Below are 19875 nucleotides of genomic sequence, written 5' to 3' on the forward strand. Positions count from 1 at the left end.
AGCAAAGCGGTGAGAGGTTCCAGTTCTCTTAAGTTGGCAACCACCTTTTGAAGCGTAACTCTCACTTTCTGGCAGTCTCTAGGGCAGTTTCACGCTCCAGCACCTTGGTGAGGTAGAGTTATTGGACCTGCTTAAAAGTTAGTTATGGGTCCTTCAGGTCAGGGTTCAGTCAAACCAAGAGGGTCAGCATCAGTATAGGGCGATAGCCGGCCCACCGGACGATCTTTCCCTATTGAAGCGCTGTCCTCCTCATTTAGTTGCCTCCCTCCTGTCCTTGACCACTACACTCTCCGCTGGTCAGTGTGTACTACAAAATGGCCGCCCTGGACTTGGCCTTTTATAGGCTAGCCCCTGACTACTAGAACATGCTTGAGGGTTCCAGAACTTTCCTCACTTGGCCCAATGGGTCAGCCTCCCTAAGTAAACCGTTATGGCAGTTGCTGGCCACCATTTTAGGTCCTTTGGTTTCCCTCAATTTCCAGGAGGTAGGCTAGGCCTCAAAAAGAGAAAATGGAGGAATAGCGTCAAGGAACACCTAGCCCCCAGACAACACTAGCAAAATCCAGGTGGACATTACAAAAAAAAAACTGATAACACTAGGGGTTAAGGGAGACAAAATAAATAATAATGGTAAGGGAACTCACAGAGGCAGACAGGTCTAACACGCGTCCCCCCCAGCTGAAAGTGGGGAGAGCTACCCAACCCCTTGGGAGTTCTCATCACTAAGGAGGAAATACCTTGAGAGACCGTCTGCATTGGCGTGGTCCACTCCAGGCCGATGTTCCACCCGGAAGTCCATTCCCTGTAGGGTGATGGACCATCTCAACAACTTGGGATTCTCCCCCTTCATTTGCATCAGCCAACGAAGGGGCCGGTGGTCGGTCCGAACCAGGAAGTGTGAACCAAACAAGTATGGGCGCAGCTTCTTCAGAGCCCAGACCACCGCAAAGGCTTCCCTTTCAATTGCACTCCACTTCTGTTCCCTGGGAAGCAGTCTCCTGGACAGGAAGACCAGAGGTTGATCCAAGCCCTCGTCATTGAGTTGCGATAACACTGCCCCAATGCCATGTTCCGATGCGTCCGTCTGGACAATGAATTCTCTTGAGGAATCAGGGGTTCTGAGGATTGGAGCAGTACACATTGCTTGTTTCAAGGTGACGAAGGCTCGCTGACAAGCCTCTGTCCAAACTACCCGTCGGGGTTGTTTCTTGGATGTAAGTTCAGTGAGGGGTGCCACAATGGTGCCATACCCCTTCACAAAACGACGGTAGTATCCAGTGAGGCCCAGGAAGGCTCGGACCTCGGTTTGGGTCTTGGGGGGCTCCCAGGCCATGATAGCCTCGATCTTCGCCTGTAGGGGCTGCACCGTTCCCCTGCCCACCAAGTGGCCTAGGTACACCACCGACCCCTGCCCAATCTGACATTTGCTGGCCTTGATGGTCAAGCCAGCCTGTTTCAGGGCCTGGAGAACAGCTTGCAAATGCTGCAAATGATCCTCCCAACTGCTGCTGAAGACAGCAATGTCATCCAGATAAGCAGCCGCGAAAGTCTCCATTCCAGAGAGGACCTCGTTCACCAGCCTCTGAAAAGTGGCAGGAGCGTTCTTGAGCCCAAAGGGCATCACACAGAACTGGTAGTGACCCTCAGGCGTGGAAAAGGCTGACCTTTCCTTTGCTCCATCTGTAAGGGAGATCTGCCAGTACCCCGAAGTAAGGTCAAAGGTACTCAAGTATTGGGCAGCTCCCAGCCGGTCAATGAGTTCATCCGCCCTCGGGATCGGATGAGCATCAGTCTTTGTTACTGAATTTAGTCCCCGGTAATTCACACAGAACCTCAGTTCTGCAGTGGTGCCCGGCGGGGCAGCTTTAGGTACCAGAACCACCGGACTGGACCAGGGGCTACTAGAAGGTTCAATCACTCCTAGCTCCAGCATCTTAGCGACCTCACTATGGATGCTGGCCTTCACCTTGTCTGACAGCCGGTAGATTTTAGACTTCACAGGTGGGCTGTCTCCTGTGTCCACATCATGGGTACACAGATGGGTTCTTCCCGGGACAAGGGAGAACAGCGAGGGAAATTGCTCCAGGACCTGGCGGCAATCCCTCTGCTGTTCAGGAGTTAGGGATGGGGAGAGAATCACTCCCTCCACCGACCCATCCTTTTCCTGAGATGAAAAAAGATCAGGGAGAGGCTCGCTTTCCTCTTCCTCTGCTCCATCAGTCACCATCATTAAGGTAACCTCGGGCCTCTCGTGGTGTGGTTTGAGGCGATTGGCATGCAGCACCCGTAGGGGCTGTCGGGGGGTCTTAAGATCCACTAAGTAAGTGGACTTACCCTTTCTCTCCATCACCTCAAAGGGGCCTGTCCAGCGATCCTGGAGGGCACTTAGCTCCCCAGGTTCCATCACCCACACTTTCTGGCCAGGCTCCAACTCCACCGGGTGAGCGTTGTGGTCATACCACTCCTTCATTACTGCCTGGCTGGCTTCCAAGTTGTCAGAAGCTTGCTTCCACAACTTAGCCATTTGGCTCCGGAAGGCCAGCATGTAGCTCACCACATCCTGGGGAAGCTGCCTGGGAGTCTGTTCCCATCCGTCTTTCACCAGGCTGAGAGGTCCACGTACAGGGTGCCCATACAAAAGCTCGAAGGGGCTGAAGCCCACTCCCTTTTGTGGCACTTCCCTGTAAGAAAACAATAGGCAGGGTAGGAGGTCGTCCCATTTCCTCCGCAGGCTCTCAGGCAGACTCCTTATCATGCCCTTCAAGGTCTTGTTGAACCTTTCCACGAGGCCATTGGCCTGTGGGTGATAGGGAGTGGTGAACCGATAGGTCACTCCACACTCCTTCCACATAGCCCGCATGTAAGCTGACAGGAAGTTGGTCCCCCTGTCGGACACAACCTCCTTGGGGAAGCCCACTCGGGTAAAGATCCCCATCAGGGCCCTTGCCACTACCGGTGCAGTAATGGTCCTCAGAGGAATTGCCTCTGGGTACCGTGTGGCATGATCCACCAGAACCAGGATAAACCTGTGACCAGCTGAAGTTGGTGGATCCAATGGCCCCACAATGTCGATGCCCACCCTTTCAAAGGGGGTGCTAACAACAGGAAGTGGTTCCAGGGGAGCTTTCAGCTTCACCCCTGTTTTCCCACTGGCTTGGCAAGACACACATGTCCGACAATAGGTATCGGACGCCACCCTCATCTGAGGCCAATAAAAGTGGGGGACAAGCCGGGCAAAGGTCTTGTCCTGACCCAAGTGTCCTGCCAAGGGTATCTCATGAGCCAGTTCTAAAAGAAAGGCTTGATAACGTTTAGGGACCATCAAGGCCCGTGATGAACCGTGCACGGGTGCCTTGGGTTCACTGTAGAGGAGTCCATCCTCCCAGTAAATATGGTAGTGCCCTGTAACGTTTCCTGCTGCCTGGGCTTCGGCCTGTCGCCTCAGTCCCTCAAGAGAAGGACACTCCTTCTGACCCTTGCAGAATTCCTCCCTGGTAGGACCTCCCTCCACATGCCAACTAGCAGGGATGGGTTGGTTCTCCAAGGGGGCAACATCCTCCTCTGTGGACTCCAGGTCCACCTCCGCAGGTGGCCTATCCATCTCACGAGGTGGGGATGTTGAGGCAGGCTCCTCCTGCCTACCGTCCTCCTCTTTTCTGGCAGCTGGCTGGGCCATTGTTCCAGGCTCCAGCGTAAGCGAACTCCCCCTCCGGGTAGTCGCGGACCTTGTGCTAACACAGGCCCAGTCAGGTGTACCCAGCATCTCAGAATGAGTCCGGTATTCCACCTCCCTCCAAGCATTGTGCTCCATGTCATTCCCCAGCAGACAATCGACAGGCACGGCAGGGCTTACAGCAACTCGAAGTGAACCTGCAACCCCTTCCCACTCAAAAGGAACCTCGGCCACTGGATAGTGACCCATTCTGCCGTCAGCCATCGCGGCGGGGTGGAGTACATTTGGAAGCATCTGCTCTGGAAACACCAGATGACTCCTTACCATAGTCATACTGGCTCCTGTGTCTCTCAGAGCCTCCCCTCTCTGGCCATTGATGGTGACCCATTGCTCATACTTCACAGTATTTGCGGGCAACTGGATCTTTGGAACCATCTCCCGTTCTCCCAGGGACACTCAGGTGACACCCGCCCACTCCCCTACCTTATTTAAGGGCAATTCCTCCCCGAGCACTACACTAGTTACTCCCGGGGCCTTTCCTCCAGTGGGAGGGGGTGGTCTTTTTGGGCATCTCACGTCTCCTTTATATTGTCCAACACCACCACACTCAAAGCAATGGACAACCCTTGGCTGCTGGCTTTGGCCAGGATTAGGGTTTCGGGGTGGGTTAGCCCTAGGGGTGAATCCTTTTCCCTTAAAGTTATTTTGGGGACCTTTAGAGAACTCCCTCTTGTTATCTCCCCCCCTCTTTCTTCTGGGGAGCGCCCTGTCCAGACTTCTGGGAATCCCCTCCAGTCCCCCTTGGGGACACCCGGGTACTAGCCCAGATGTCCGCCTCCTCAGCAAGCTTCCTGGGGCTGGTCAGCTTGCTGTCCACCAGGTGTTGACGCAGCTCGGGAAAACATTTCTCGAGTAGGTGTTCCTTGAGGATGAGGTCATATAATCCCTCATAATCCCCTACCTCACTGCCTTTCACCCAACCCTCCAAGGCCTTTTTTGCGTAATCAAGGAAATCCACCCATTCTGTGTGCCTAGTTTGTGGCTACTCCTAAATTTCTGCCTATACTTCTCGGGAGTTAGTCCAAACTTTCTTATCAGCGCCACTTTCATGGTAGGGTAGTGGGTTTGCTTTTCCTGCTCTAGGGCCAACAATGTATCCCTTCCAGCAGGAGGCATGTACTTATACAAACCACCCCCCCAGTGAGTTTCCAGTATCCCATGGGCTCTTAAGGAGACCTCATAGGCAGCTAGCCACTTAGCAATATCATCACCTGCGCTGTAGCTAGCGACAACATCCTTTGGTAAATAGGGTCTGGGTTCCCTGGTTATCTCCTTGGTTTCTTTAGTTTCGCTGCCACCATTGTTGGGTGTGGGAGTCCCTATTTGCAGGGCCTTGAGATCCAGCTCCTTGAGTACTAATTCGTGAGCTAACCTCTTTTCCTCCCTCTCCATCTCCAACCTAGCTAACTCCCATTTTAACTGCCTCTCCTCCCTCCGATCAGCTAGTTCAGTTTCAGTTAACCCTCGTGAAGAAACACTGCTACCCTCCCGGGAGGTTACTTTGGGGCTAATTGACATATCCCCCACCCCCAGTGGGCACACCCCATCTACCTCGATGACAGTGTTCTTCTCTGACTCGTCCTCCTCAACCGTTCCCTCTGGGTGCGCTTCCACCCATGCCCTCAGACTAGTTTGGAGCTCCTCTTTCTTGGCCCCTCGCCTGTAGAACACCCCCCTTTCCTGACAGAAGTCCTTGAGTTGCGCCACAGTATAGGTCTCCAACCCTTCAAAATTGAACTCCATCTTAACAGTGGGGTTGTGGATAGCCACTCCGAGGTAGGTAAGGACAGTACACAAGGATCACCTCCACCCACCGCCAAAAGTAAATTTGGAAAAGCAAAAAAATGTAATTAGGGAGACCGCTTGGAGAAAACTCCAGGTGTAGGCCCGTGGTAAGCACTGCGTTACTACTAAGTGGGTGTAAGCACAAACCCGTATCCCACCGCTGCCACCAATTATGTTAGACCTAGGGAACCTAGTCTACATAGGGTAGCCTGGCACAGTGTACAAAGCTAAACTCCGAGGCTTTTGTGTAGTGCTTACAATCCCACTCACCATAACTCAGCGACTTACCATTAAAAATAAAGGACGCCACACCAGTTTAGAAAAATACCAGTACCTTTTATAAAAGTTCTCTTTGTTCCTTTTCAGTCAAATTAGCGCATACATTTAGTTCAAAAGAAGTTTCCACATTCAATTAGCAATATTCATCAACTTTCTCAATTCAGTGAAGATTAATTCTGGTTACATTTCATTTGAGATTAACCACCATCAATATCAACAATATTGCTTGTCAACTTAAATAGTGCAGAATGGGTAGGTCACTGTACAAGATTAATACACCACATTATATAACCTGACATGTACGTTACCCATCCAAACTCAGGGTCTAAATTAGCTCAAGCTCACGGCTCCACAGAGTTCTACCCCCAGCAGCGTTCTTGGCAATGGTCACAGCCAGCTATACGGCCAAAAGAAGACAGGCAAATTAATTACACTTTCTTAGTGCTACTTTTATGCTCTACTTTTATTGGGGACGTTCTGGCTCTTAAAGGTCATTTACTGCCCTGAGGAGTTAATAGTACAATGATCTCTGGCTGTTACTTTCACCATGTAGTCCGGTTCTTAGCACTCGTGCCCAGGGTTCGTTTACTCGGGGCACCGTTTCCCTTCTCACACCCTCAATACCTCAGTGGTTTCTCAAGTGGGTTAAATCAGGACTCTAAAGGTTAATATCCCGAAGCCGGGATGTCTATTTGCAGTTATTCTTTAGTCCGGCGAGTCAGTGTTCACAGTTCACTAGCTGTGCCGCCTCCCGCTTCCCCACAGATTTCCCAGCTTACTTCGAACTGAAGGGACAACTCGGCTGGAGTTGCCTACGCGCTCCGGTTACCCGTTCAAGCGCCGACGATGAGAGGACTCAGCTGGAGTTCGCATCGATTGGTTCTGTCAGTTCATGTTGCTCCTCCGGCGGGACCGTAGCGGCGCTTGTTCCTCCTTCCGCGATCCCTCCGACACAGGCTCCGCCTCTTCCGACCAGCCTCCTTCGCTTCGGGCGCACCTCCTCCGACACCGCAGGGGTCTTCCTGGTTCCGGACGCCGCCTCTCTCGCAACGTCACCACGGATCTCCTCCTCCTGTCAGCCGGCCTCTGCTGAGCCCCGCCTCCACCACAGCGGTCGGGTTCGGACCCAGGGCTAACAGCTGATGTCTCGCACACAACGTCACTCCGGCAGAGGGGATACTCACTCCCACAGCAAAGCGGTGAGAGGTTCCAGTTCTCTTAAGTTGGCAACCACCTTTTGAAGCGTAACTCTCACTTTCTGGCAGTCTCTAGGGCAGTTTCACGCTCCAGCACCTTGGTGAGGTAGAGTTATTGGACCTGCTTAAAAGTTAGTTATGGGTCCTTCAGGTCAGGGTTCAGTCAAACCAAGAGGGTCAGCATCAGTATAGGGCGATAGCCGGCCCACAGGACGATCTTTCCCTATTGAAGCGCTGTCCTCCTCATTTATTGCCTCCCTCCTGTCCTTGACCACTACACTCTCCGCTGGTCAGTGTGTACTACAAAATGGCCGCCCTGGACTTGGCCTTTTATAGGCTAGCCCCTGACTACTAGAACATGCTAGAGGGTTCCAGAACTTTCCTCACTTGGTCCAATGGGTCAGCCTCCCTAAGTAAACCGTTATGGCAGTTGCTGGCCACCATTTTAGGTCCTTTGGTTTCCCTCAATTTCCAGGAGGTAGGCTAGGCCTCAAAAAGAGAAAATGGAGGAATAGCGTCAAGGAACACCTAGCCCCCAGACAACACTAGCAAAATCCAGGTGGACATTACAGAAAAAAAACTGATAACACTAGGGGCTAAGGGAGACAAAATAAATAATAATGGTAAGGGACCTCACAGAGGCAGACAGGTCTAACATGCCTTCAGACCATTCATGTTCCACGTGAGAACCTTGTAGGAGCCGGTCACCAATCCAGCCTCTGGGGTTCTATGCACCGTCACAGAGGCCATGGAGTGGTGTGTGTCCAGTACATCCCTGGCGGGGGGTGGACAGTGTATACGCCTAACCATGTGATCCTGCTGTCAGTGTGCCAAACAAAAGTGAAACAACACATAACCCAAAACATTCCCAACCAGAAAACTATCGCATCCTCCCTCTCCCCCCACCCCACCTCCCCCTCCCCCATGACTCTTCCCTGTCAATATGTCAGGGAGTAGACTTTAGGGCAGGTGGAGGTCTGTCGCCCTCCCGTGCCCAACTTACGCCACAGATACAAACTCCTGCAGCTTTCCCAGCACCATCAAGACAAAGTCCAAAGAATATTAGATCAAAGATGGTAGTCCAAGAAAGGAAAGAATAAAGGAACATAGTAAAAGAGGCCAGATCAGCAGAGAAAGATGAGAACAAAAGGTGGGTGTGCGTGTCCAGCCTGCCTGCTCCGGCAGAATTAGTCCTAACCATGGTCATCCCTGCAGACCCCTGTTCAAGAGTTGGAATCCAGGGGTTCATTCTGCGATGCTCCCACCCCAGTCAACGTTGTCTGTTCCATTTCCAATATTTCCGCCGGCAAGGGGTGTATCGAAGGGCCCACCACCTCTTCCCCCTCGGATGAAGAGTGTCCACTTTCAGTTCCTGCGCCCTTCTCTGTGTCATTGCCCAGCTGAAGCCGTCCAGAGGAACGGAGCGCATGGGCGCTCACCGAGAGCCGGGAGTCGAGAGACCCACCTGTGCGTCTTCTTTGTCTGCCATTACCCTTCGGGGCATACGGGGTGGTTTCCAAGGTGCAGCCCTTTCGCGTCTGCTGGGGCTGAAGCATGCGCTGCGAGTCCAGGGGCCGGTGGCCCGCTGCACTGAAGGGCGCCCTACCACCCGTCTGTGGTGCCTCAGGGTGGGGCGCTCCTCCAGCCACTGCCAAGCCTTCTCCAGCATCTGGAAGAAGTGGGATTTGCCCAAGAGCAGGACCTTCAATTTTGCAGGGAAGAGCAACATGTATTGTATCTTGCGTTCTCTCAATTTAGCTTTAACGGAGTCAAAAGTGCGCCTTTGTTTTTTCACCTCCCTACTGTAGTCTGGGAAGATTATGATACGGGTATAATCATGCCGTATTTCCCCTAGTTTCCGAGCCTCTCTAAGTATCATGTCCCTATCCAAGAAGTTTAGGAAACGCGCTATTATGGGCCTAGGCTGTGCGCCCACCGGTTGTTCGGCTAGTAGCGCCCGGTGGGCTCTTTCTATGATAAAACAGGAAGAGAATTGTCCACCGGGAAGGTGTTCCGCAGCCAGACCTCGAGAAATTCCGGCATATTTGTCCCTTCAATTCCTTCTCCAAAACCTACAAAGCGTAGATTGTTCCGTCAAACTCTGTTTTCCGCATCATCAACCCTCCACAGCAGGTCCTTATGAGAGGATTGGAGTTCCTGCATACCCTTGCAGAGATCGTGGACCGAGTCTTCCGTCTCGCCCAACTGCGTCTCTACCTCCATGACCCTTCCCGCCAGGTTCCAAAGGTCCTGTCGCAAGAGCGCCACTTCCGATCCCACTGCGCCAATCTGGCCTTCTAACGCTGTCCTGGATGCCTGAATTGCCTGGAGGAGGGTATCCGTATCCGAACGGGTGCCCGGGCGCTCCTCCTGGGGGCGGCGATGACCTTCGCGTACTGGTCCATCTTGTCCTGGCATGGCGGTTTCGGATCTCTGTCCTTACCCATGGTGAGCTCGGGCAGGCTCAGGTGTTAGGCAGCCTCCACTCCCACGTGTATTGCAGGCCAAGTCACCTGTCGCCCACAGTGCGTGTGTTGCCCGCCCAATGCGTCCGCAAGCGGGCACCTTCTCAAGGGTGCAGTGTCACAGGGGAAGGGGGGGCCAGTCACGGTCTAGCAGATGTTCAGGCACGTGGGTCGGGAGGCAGGGGGGAAGACCGCCAGTCTGGCTCGCCAATCCACCACTCAGCCCCACCTTATCAGCTCGCAGGCTCGAACCTCCGGCGGCCTCCCCCGCCTCCCCCAATCAATGTGGCCCTGCCGCAGTCTCTCTGACCACCGCCAGGTGTCCCACTCAGAGATGTCCCCTCCTGATGGCCAAATCCTTGTCACTCTCTCAGATAGGTGGCGAGGTCCTCCTCAGCACCCACAGGTCGGTCTACTCGCCAGGGTCTCCTGCTCTGCTTGCACCCCCAGGCCTGTCACAGTGACCAGCAGCAGCAGTCCCACCTTCAAAGTGGTGCTAGTGGCTCGGGGGGGAGACACCTGTATTTTAAGATACAGGGCACGGAACGAAATTCGTTTTATTTTAATTTTTTACTTACTTGCAATCATCAATATTCCGGTGTTTATCAACCCCACCCTGACCCTCTCCCGCCCCGCCTGCCAGCCCCACCGGAACTCTCTCGACGGGCCACGGCTGCGTGTTTCCTCTGTAATCCACCTTGCAGCGGCACATAGCTAGTGAACGGCAGAGGAGGACGCGATGATCCCTGAGGGACTCCACAACCAATGTCTCCTCGAAGAGCCAGTGGTTGCAGGTGGTGGGCACTGGTGCTCATTTTTGGGGATGTGTTTTATTTCCCATGATCAGAATTTCATCCAGACCAGAGAAAGGCAGAAGAGGGAGCAAAACCTTCTCACAGGTCCTTGGCCTGAATGTGCTCTCTTCGGATTGGGAGTGGGGGGTCTCAGCACCAGAAATATCATCCAGAGCCAGTTAATCTCTCTTGATTCCTTCGATTTTTTCAAACAAGAAAGAGCTCAAGGATCCCAGGGGCACAGACGTCTTTAAAGATGCAATTGAAGGCTATCAATTTGTCCACACTCTCTATTTCTTTGGCTCAAAATAAAATATTCTGAAACCCTGTTTGGGCCCATAAAAAATAGCTTTTTTCAGTTTTCTCAGATTTCAAAAACTGACGTTTTTGTGGACATTCAAAAACTCACAATGATAACCGCATTTATAATTCCCACGTTCTCTCTTTTGCTGGGGAATTACGGCTGTTGAATGTAACCAGTCGTGGTGTACTATTAGGCATAAGTAAATTAACTCACATCTGTTTTGTGAATACCCAGTATGTATAAATGCAGTTATTTTTGGTCATTTGGTCATAAACCCAAGTCTGTGAGGGCAAAATAGATTTGATTCCCTACCTAAGGGTAGTCTGTCTAATTAAGAGGGGGTATGTACATGGAAAAACAAGCAAGAGGACAGGTAGAAGAGGAACATGATGGAAATAATATAACATCTTCCTTAAAATACGCATTAACTAAACTTAAGAAGTTATTTTAGGCCATAGCGGCCACAAGGCGATCACCCCCCTATTTGCCCTAGACAGTATTCTGGGAGTGTTGTGGGACCTCGTTTCACAGGTCACTGAGTCACGTGACACTGTTTAACTTATCCATTGAGAAGAGTTTGGAGACTTAGCTCACCTCATGAAGACCCTCAAGAAAAACATGCGCCCTAAAAGCGTGAAATGGTTTTAAGGGAGTTAATAGTGGGAGTGGAGGGGGGGCTAAATATGCCTACTAACCAAGAAATTAAAGACACAGTCTGGTATAAAACTCTCCCCATCCTGGAAATAGTTGCAAATTTGATCTGCAAATGGCTAGGAACCAAAGTGAACACATTTCAGAGTGGTAGGAGGAAGAGAAGTCTGTCATACTTTTGTGGCATTAGATTAAGAGGTTTCTCTGTGGAACTTCACAAAGACACTGGCTTTTCCCACAGCAAGACTCTCCCCTACATACAATTCCAAATTATGGGAAAGTCAGTGTATAAAAATGTTGCATAATTGTCCCAGTGGTGTGCCTGGAATGCTGCAACCTTTTCGACATAGTAGACTTACCAGCAGCAGTTTGAAAGGTGGCAAGGATCGCTCTCATGAAAACGACTCCAGTTGGATCGCAGAGCTCAGGCCTCACTATCACACCAAAAGAACCTGAACAAATGGCCCAATTCTGGGTCTGCAAGTCTTATATAAAGTTGAACAGACTCCTACTAACTTGTTGGTGGTTCACTGACCAAAAAACTGGGTTAGTGGACCTTGAAGTCATGCTAAGGTCCACAAACCCTGCCTCAGGGATCATGAACCCTGCAACAAAATGTACTATTTAACTTAAGAATTGGTCCCTTAGTGATTACCCTACCTTACTCAGGAGATCGCTGATGCACAGCCTATCCCCTTTTTAATCCTTCCTTGTGATTCATCTAAGGGGATTTGGGATCACCGAAGGAAAACAAACTCGTAGTGAAGGAAGGTTGATCACTACAGATGGGAGGAGGCGACTTAAATGGTCAATGGTAACCCCTGATCTTCTGTATAAGAACATTGAGGACAATTTTTCAGAAGACATCACTAACTGTATTAGGAAAGGAGCAGATCCGCAGGAGGTGCTAACTGCCTATCAAGACCTGTCGGGGAAGGTGTCAGAGCTGTTAACGGTCCCAGTTAAAAATAGTGGGGAGAGAGGTAGGCCAAGGTGGTTTAACCACGATTGCTCCAAAGCGGCTCGTAATCTTAGGCTAGCTCTGTCAGCTTCTCCGAGAATTCAGGAGAATGTCAGAGCATGTCGGAAAGATTACAAGTCTGTCCTTAAAGCTCATAAGGAGTACCTGAAAGAAGAAGCATGGTGTGAGATATTAGATCCATCCACACTTAACTGTAGCTCCAGATTGTGGGCGCTAGTCAAAAAACCATTTCTGGTGGAAGAACCAGGGGACGGGCTTGAGTGCTGTATAGCAAAAGAGGATTGGGAGCGGCATTTTAAAACTTTGTATTGTTCAGAGGACACCGTAAATGTGGGGTTAGCCACAGGGGATAGTGGAGGAACCATCAAGTTTGATAACAGGGAGGTGATTGAGGCCATAGAAGGTTTAACAGCACACAAGGCACCAGGTCCGGATGGGATTCCCCCAGACCTGTTTAAATCAAAGCCGATTTTCTGGGCACCAATTTTAGTGGCAGTTTTTAATGCTGCTGCTCGTGCAGGTTGTCCAGTGGCCTGGGGACAGTCGACTATTGTGCCGGTTTTTAAAAAGGGAGATAGGGGTAGCCCCCATTGTTATCGGCCAATTTCTTTAATTGACTCGATGGTCAAAATCATGGGGAGAATCCTTCTGCGGAGAATTACATGCTGGGCAAATGATAATAATATTATGTCTATCTCCCAGTATGGGTTCTGTGTAGGGCGTTCTACCACAACCCAGTGTCTTAACTTGTTTCTTATTCTTAGTAAATATACGGTGGCGCAGAAGGGAACGGTCCATCTCGCCTTCATGGACCTGTCATCAGCCTTTGACTGTGTCAACAGGGGAAGGCTGTGGCAATACATGAGGGAGAGGGGAGTTGACACAGGGATTGTTGACTTCCTGGTGGACATGCACAATAACACCAGCGCTAACGTTAGATACTCTGCAAATGGTGATACCACTGATAAGTTTGACATAAAGAAGGGAGTACGCCAAGGATGTATTCTTGCCCCTTTTCTTTTTAATTTCTATATAAATGAATTGGATGCTGCTCTACAGATGGTACAGTCAGACTGTTCGAGAGTGGGCAGGCGGGGTATTCCTGTTCTTTTATATGCAGGTGATGCTGTTTTAATTTCAAGGACGGAGAAGGGGCTTCAGCTGCTTTTAAATGCTTTTAATGCTTTTATGACCGACAGGGATCTTCTGGTCAATAATTCTAAATTGTATATTATGCATGTTGGCCGGCAGCCAAAAAGGAAATTTGTTTTTAAACTTGATGATGTGCCTATCCCGGTTACAGAAACATTCTCATATCTTGGCGTTTTATTCGACTCTAAACTTAGTTGGGGCCCGCATTTGACCAAGAAAAAAGGGGAAATGTTGAGGGTCAACGCATCAATTTTTAACCTGGCAAAAAAACTGAGGAAGAAACCAGTTAGTGCAATGGTTAAACTGTATAACGCCAAGTCAGTTGCTACTGCAGTGTATGGCAGCGAACTATGGGGCTACGTATCAGGAGAACAACTACAGGTTTCTGAAAATATTTTTCTTAAACGTCTTCTATGTGCCCCCCCTAGTACCCCTAACTTTGTAGTTCATGAGGAACTAGGGACACAGTACCTACGTGACAACTTTGCTCTAAGGCCACTGATTTGTTGGGTTAACCTCTGGTTAAATGAGGAAATACCTCTTACACATCAGATTGTGAGAGATCTTGTATCTCAGGATAACTCCATGTGCATCCCCTGGCTAAAATACTTGAAAAACTGTTTTGCAAAGCTGGGGCGTTCAGATCTGTTTACTCCCCCCGGTGGGATTGTAAAGGGGGATGTAACAGCAATTAAAACTGCTTTTTGTAAGTATCAGTTGGCCGACAGAGAGAGTGTGGAACTGTTAAAGCCAAGTGTTAGGAAATATGCTATGTTAAAGACATGTGCTAGCATAGAGCCCTACCTGGCAGGATCATTCAGTTCGCATGAAAAATTTCTGTTGTCGAGGTTTAGATTTAACATCTTTCATCACCTTTTAATTAGACCCAAGTCGGATACTTTTAGCAAATGTGCAGCTCCCTGTGGCTGCGACGGGAAGTCTCCTCAGGATATGCTGCATTTTATGTTTTTATGTAGGTTTTATGAATATCCCCGCCGACGTTATCTTGTTGCCCTACTAAGAAAACTTGGTTTTAATCAAATCAGACCAGCTCTTATTTACCTACAGCTTCTGCATCAGGACAGTGTTCTGCAAATAATATTGTTTTTAAAATTAACCGTTAGAATGAGAACCTGTCTGGATCAATGACCCTATATACTTTTTCTGTCTAACTGCCAAATTCATTGGACTTCTTTTTAAATTACGCTTTTTGCACTTCATTAAGCACTGTCTGCACTTTATAACTATCCTGTATGTATACTGATATTGGGACAAAGGAAATTTGTATTGCATAATGATTTTATATATGGCAATAATGTGTGTAATGCTTTTTAACTGTTGTATATATGTACACTTTTATGGTTTGAAATATAACCGAAATAAAGTCTCTTTTGATTTGATTTGAATCCTTCCATTTACTTTACAGGACTCAGAGACTAAGGGCCTGGTTGGATCTTGGTGGGGGGGTTACTCCATCACAACGGTGACTGACTTCCCACCCGCCAAAAAATAAATCCCATTATATCCTAAGGGATTCGTATTTCGGAGGATGGGATATCCTTCACCGTTGTGACAGAGTAACCCGTCCGCCAGGATCTAAATCAGGCCCTAAGTCCTTATCTCCTGTATTGACAGCCACAACAGATATTTCTCTGTTGCGGCTAGCCAATCCTAAAGCTTCAGGTCAGTGGACCTGGCTTTTGTCTCTCAAATGGAGTTAAGGAGAAAAAGCTTGCTCATCCAATCAGAATACTTTTTTAGATTTGGGTCTGTGAGTTCATGGCTCTCTGCGGACTCACATTCTAATTCTAACATTTTAACTAGGGCTCCCAGTTTTCCATTTTTACTGATTTTTCCAGATAAATACAGACATAAAAATATTTGCTTGCCGTCTGTATTTATTTTTAAATACAGAAAAATACGGAAAATAGGCCTACTTTGGATAATTTTTTTCTACTGTCAATCATGAGCGCCAGGTCAGTAGGTGTACAGACTGAGAGGCAGAGAAGATTAAAAAAGACAATAGAATTCCTAATTAAGCTTAATTAAATGCAGATTTACAGTTATTTATGCTATTCTACATTGCAAGTGTTTTCAATTAACGCTGTTGCACTGTATACTGCTGAAATCTTTTGGATATTCAAATGTATACATTTATCAGTTAATAAATGTGGAAAAATTCTCATTGCAGCTTCATTTTTACAGAAAACACAACATAACAATGGATAAATACAAAAAAAATGAGGAAAAAAATATGGATAAATGCAGACAGAAATATCGAAAAATTAAATACCATAACACCGGGAGCCCTGATTTTAAGTCAAGACTACTCAAATGCTTTAAATGCTTGCACTAAACAGATTTACACCAAACTAGGCAGGGACATTGCCTTGAGTAAAGTTCTACTTTTATAACAAATGTGGGGGCATATTATCAAGAAACGGCGTTAACATTATCGCCGCTTTAGTGGCAGAAAACTGCCGCTAAAGCGGCGATAATGGGCTTGATAATACGCCCTTGTGAATTCCCATAGAAGCCCATGTTCTAGTGTGAACATGGGCTTCTATTGGAATTCTCCAGGGCATATTATCAAGCCCCTTATCGCCGATTTAGCAGCAGTTTTCTTCCGCTAAAGCGACGATAATGTTAACGCCGTGCTTGAATATATGCCCCTAAGTGTAAATCCAGTATAATACTTTTTCAGTATCAGAGAGCACTCCCATCTCTTCCCTTGTTGGATCTGCACTAAACTTGCCATGTTGAATGCAAACTGGATGAATATTTTGGTTATAAACTTTCATGCAGACTCATCAATCGGTGGCAAAGTTATTAAGAAAATACAAAAAACCCTCTTTAATTTAAAATCTTTTTGAACCATTTGATTCTACCGTCACCTGTGTAATAAAGTGCAAACTCCCCTCGAAGTGGGCTTCAGAGCACTAGACAGTCAGAGAATTGACTTAATAAGCTTGACACAGTGCACTAAGGTAACAGAAGTTGCAGGTCGGCAGTGGGCAAGGCTGAACTGCATAATCTATTATAAGAATAGCAAAGGTATACATAGGCACACATAATTGTGACTTTCAATGAGGAAAACAGGATATCAGAAGTACAGTACAATTAGAATTGAGACAAAATCCAGAGCTTTAAGATAAAACAGTAGCTACATGAATTCACAGTTAGTCGTACTTAGTTGACTGAGTGTGCAGCAGGGTAACAAGCAGCTGAGAAGTGGGGGCAGATACTGAAGATCCAGGTTATATTTATGCATTGGTTAATTTGTCAAAAACATAAGTGCCAGAGCTCTCCCCACGAGGCAGCTTGCACCAGCCCATTTCTCGTGTTGGCGCTGCCTAAAACAGAACCAACTGCTAACCATGAAATGGGGAGAGGATGTGGCGTAATGGTCAGAGCTGCTGACTTCGGGGCTGGAGAACCAGGGGGATATGTACAAGTCCCTATCGCCACGGAAACGTCACTTTTATTGATGTTGCCATGGCGATAGGTGTTCTCCTTATTTACAAGGCAGCGTTCAGCCACTTGACGTGGCTTGACGCTGCCTTGTTAATAAGGTCCCTTTTCATGCTATGTTTAGCATGAAAGGGGTGGGCAGTGGGAGTTGCGGTGGGCGTTTCACAGTAACACCCATTGATTTTGACGCTGACCCCTATTTATTAGGACAGCGTAAATAGGAGGCAGCGCCAAAATTAAAGACCAAGGAAATCCTGGCCTTAACTTGGCGAAACGAGGAGAAATGCTGTATTTTGTCTTGTTTTTGTTTTTTCCATGTGTGTTGCCTTGGAAAAAGCAAAACGCCTTGGATTGTTTATGTGTAGGTAGGTGTCCCTTCCTGCACATAAACAATCTTTAAAAAAAATGACATTTTGTAACTTCCATGTGTGCTGCATTAAGCAGCACACATAGAAGTGACAAAACGGCATTTATAGATTGTTTATGTGCAGGAAGGGACACCTGCAGGAAATCATTGCGAATAGTTGAATTAAATGCAATTTAAATGACACTTACTTTGTGGGTGTACCTTTATGTTTAAGTAATGATATGTTTAACTGTTTTGTAATCGACCACCTTTTTTATAACATTGTACTGACCCAGGTCGATGAGGTAAGGGTTTACCCCATTATTACCTACCACGGTTTAGAATGTAAGGCATTACTTGGGATAATTTATTGTTAGACCAGACCTATTCCATTAAAGTGGCCATTTACACAATATTTAGATGACTGGCATGGTTGTGCAACTGATCCCACAGTCCTACTTGGGGGACCCTGTCCTGGGGTAACTCTCACTTTATATAAGATGCACTTTAAAACTCACCATAAAGAACAGGCAATCAGAAGACTACCTGTTAAGCGAAATCTAAGCCACAAGGTCACCCAATACAAACCAATACAATTCAAATACAAAAGTGAAGAGATAGGAGCAGCAGGGGATGAGTATATTTCAAACACAAATTGTTATAGCCTGTGTGTGGTGTTGCAGAAAACATTTGTTGTTAACTTTCTTTTTGTTGTTTTCTTTTTCCTCCCTTACTTCCTGATACCGCTGACAACCCAGGCTTCCGAAGGACAGCAGCAACCCCGGCCATGCTTCCACAGGTGCACCACAAGCCTCACACACACTGTTGTCTACATGTAGCATGCAGAGACATGGTCCTATGATGCATGTTGGCCTTATCTGTGACACTGAAGCCAGTTTAATGCCCCTTCAGCCAAACACTCCCTTGACTGACAGCGGCCAGTGACTTCCATCTCTCGGCCACTGGACAAGTGTTGTAGAACAGCCAGGTACCAGGAAGATGGTGCTGCCTCTTGAAAGGAACAAGGGAACATATGCAGGATAAACCTTTAGATTGCTGAGATCATGGCTGCCTTGTTAAGACTGCGGACAGACGCCAGAGCAACCGTGGTGGGCCAGCGAATGGCATCAGCAGAGGTCCTTTAGAAAACCGACAATGACAGTCAGTGGCTTGTCAGAGAATGCCACTGGTTATAAAGAAGGCCTGCCATGGGTAGTGGGCATCAGAGTGTTGACGCAGCCTTAGGGTACGGGTTTGCAGGTGGTTCACACAGGTGGACATAATGGAAGGATCTGCTTAGAAGCTCGCCAAGGCTCTGAAACTCACTTGAAGTGCACAAAGCCCAGTGGGTAGACTTTGAATAATGGCACTTTGAATAAGCCTGGGGCAACATGTGGTGGTAATTTAAGTGGGCCCCTGGAGGATGTGATGACATCAGTGGTGGATGACAAAGAGAGACAGCCAAGAATGAGAGGAGAATAGGATATCTCAAAGCATACTCTGGACTCACAGCATAAACCCAGCTGGTTGCTGCTACCAATAACTAACAAATGTTAGCGATATAAGCTTGCTATCTTGTGCTGGGGTATCTCAAGGAGGAGAACAATTCAAAAGACTTTAACATCTGCTGATCACTGAAGATTGATTAATGCCAAATTTGTTAAGATGGTTATCATAAACAAAGATAGATTGTTTGCTCTGCTTGTGAGTGGGCCATTGTATTAATGTAAATAAAACTGCAACCATGTTAACTCGGACACATATATGTACGCATCATTTTCTTCATAAAGGAGCATTTGTAATTCCTGGCTGAGTGTCCTGAGTGCTTGCGTTAAGTTGCTATTGCACAGAAGTACGTACTGGAAAAGGAGGAATAGGCGATAGTTGAGTTTACACTGTAAATACACCACTTGAGTGGGATCAAAGATAATGTTCCAAACAGATACTGGGTTTTATGTTTTGTCAACCTCTGTTGGACCTATTCACAAACTGCATTTTGTAGTATGTAAAGTAGTACTATAGTAGTACAACTCCCATAAAACAAAATGGAGTTCACAAACGTATGCCTCCCCTATCTTTTCTATATGGAGATCTCCGCTGCAGTCATGGATGTCTCTACACGCGTAGAGCTGTGGAGGATTCAAGGCTAAGGCATTTGGCCTTCTGTGTGGTGTGCCACATGGATCGGCCCTTAGTCTTACCCTTTGTAATCTGTATGTCTCCCCTCTTATGGAGTTAGTGTGATCCTACGACTTTCAAGTTCTATCATATTTGCCAACTCCCATGGTGCCACCGTGTGACACACGATATGAGCTCCCATGACATGGTCCCTGGTGAGGAGCCGATATCACAAGGTGTCAGGGAAAAAGAGCTGAAAATCCCTGTAAATAGTGTTTTTAAGCTCGTTTTCCAAGACTTTGAACAGCCGACGTCCATTAAGGGGTGTGAAAACACTCCAGGACATATGCACCTGAACCAGCAAGCTTGTTTTTTTGGGGCGGAGGGCTTGGGGGCAGGATGGGGTTCAAAAGTGCATCCTTAGGGGCAGATTTACAAGCCCATTGCGCCTCATTTACGCCTCCGTTGCGTCACTTTTGTGACGCAGGGGCGGTGCAAATCCTGCTCCATGGTGCGGGGGTACTTACAACGTGACGCATCTGGGAGATGCGTCACGTTGTAATGCCCTGCGCCACATGTAGGCGTTCCTGTGCAGGGGG

At 48.1% G+C, this 19875-nt stretch overlaps 1 protein-coding gene across 1 annotated transcript in view; it reads left to right on the forward strand.

Moving 5' to 3' along the window:
- Nucleotides 1–18905, forward strand: part of LOC144782905 (homeobox protein SIX6-like) — a 28645-nt gene extending 9740 nt beyond the window's left edge. The window contains exon 3 of the mRNA XM_078662152.1: nucleotides 17917–18905. Within this exon, the coding sequence (XP_078518278.1) occupies nucleotides 17917–18103 (187 nt within the window). The 3' untranslated portion in view covers nucleotides 18104–18905. The remainder of the gene's footprint in view (nucleotides 1–17916) is intronic.
- The last annotated feature ends 970 nt before the right edge of the window (nucleotides 18906–19875 follow it).

This window comes from Lissotriton helveticus, chromosome 9 (genome assembly GCF_964261635.1).
Source record: "Lissotriton helveticus chromosome 9, aLisHel1.1, whole genome shotgun sequence".
In the NCBI taxonomy this organism is placed as follows: domain Eukaryota; kingdom Metazoa; phylum Chordata; class Amphibia; order Caudata; family Salamandridae; genus Lissotriton; species Lissotriton helveticus.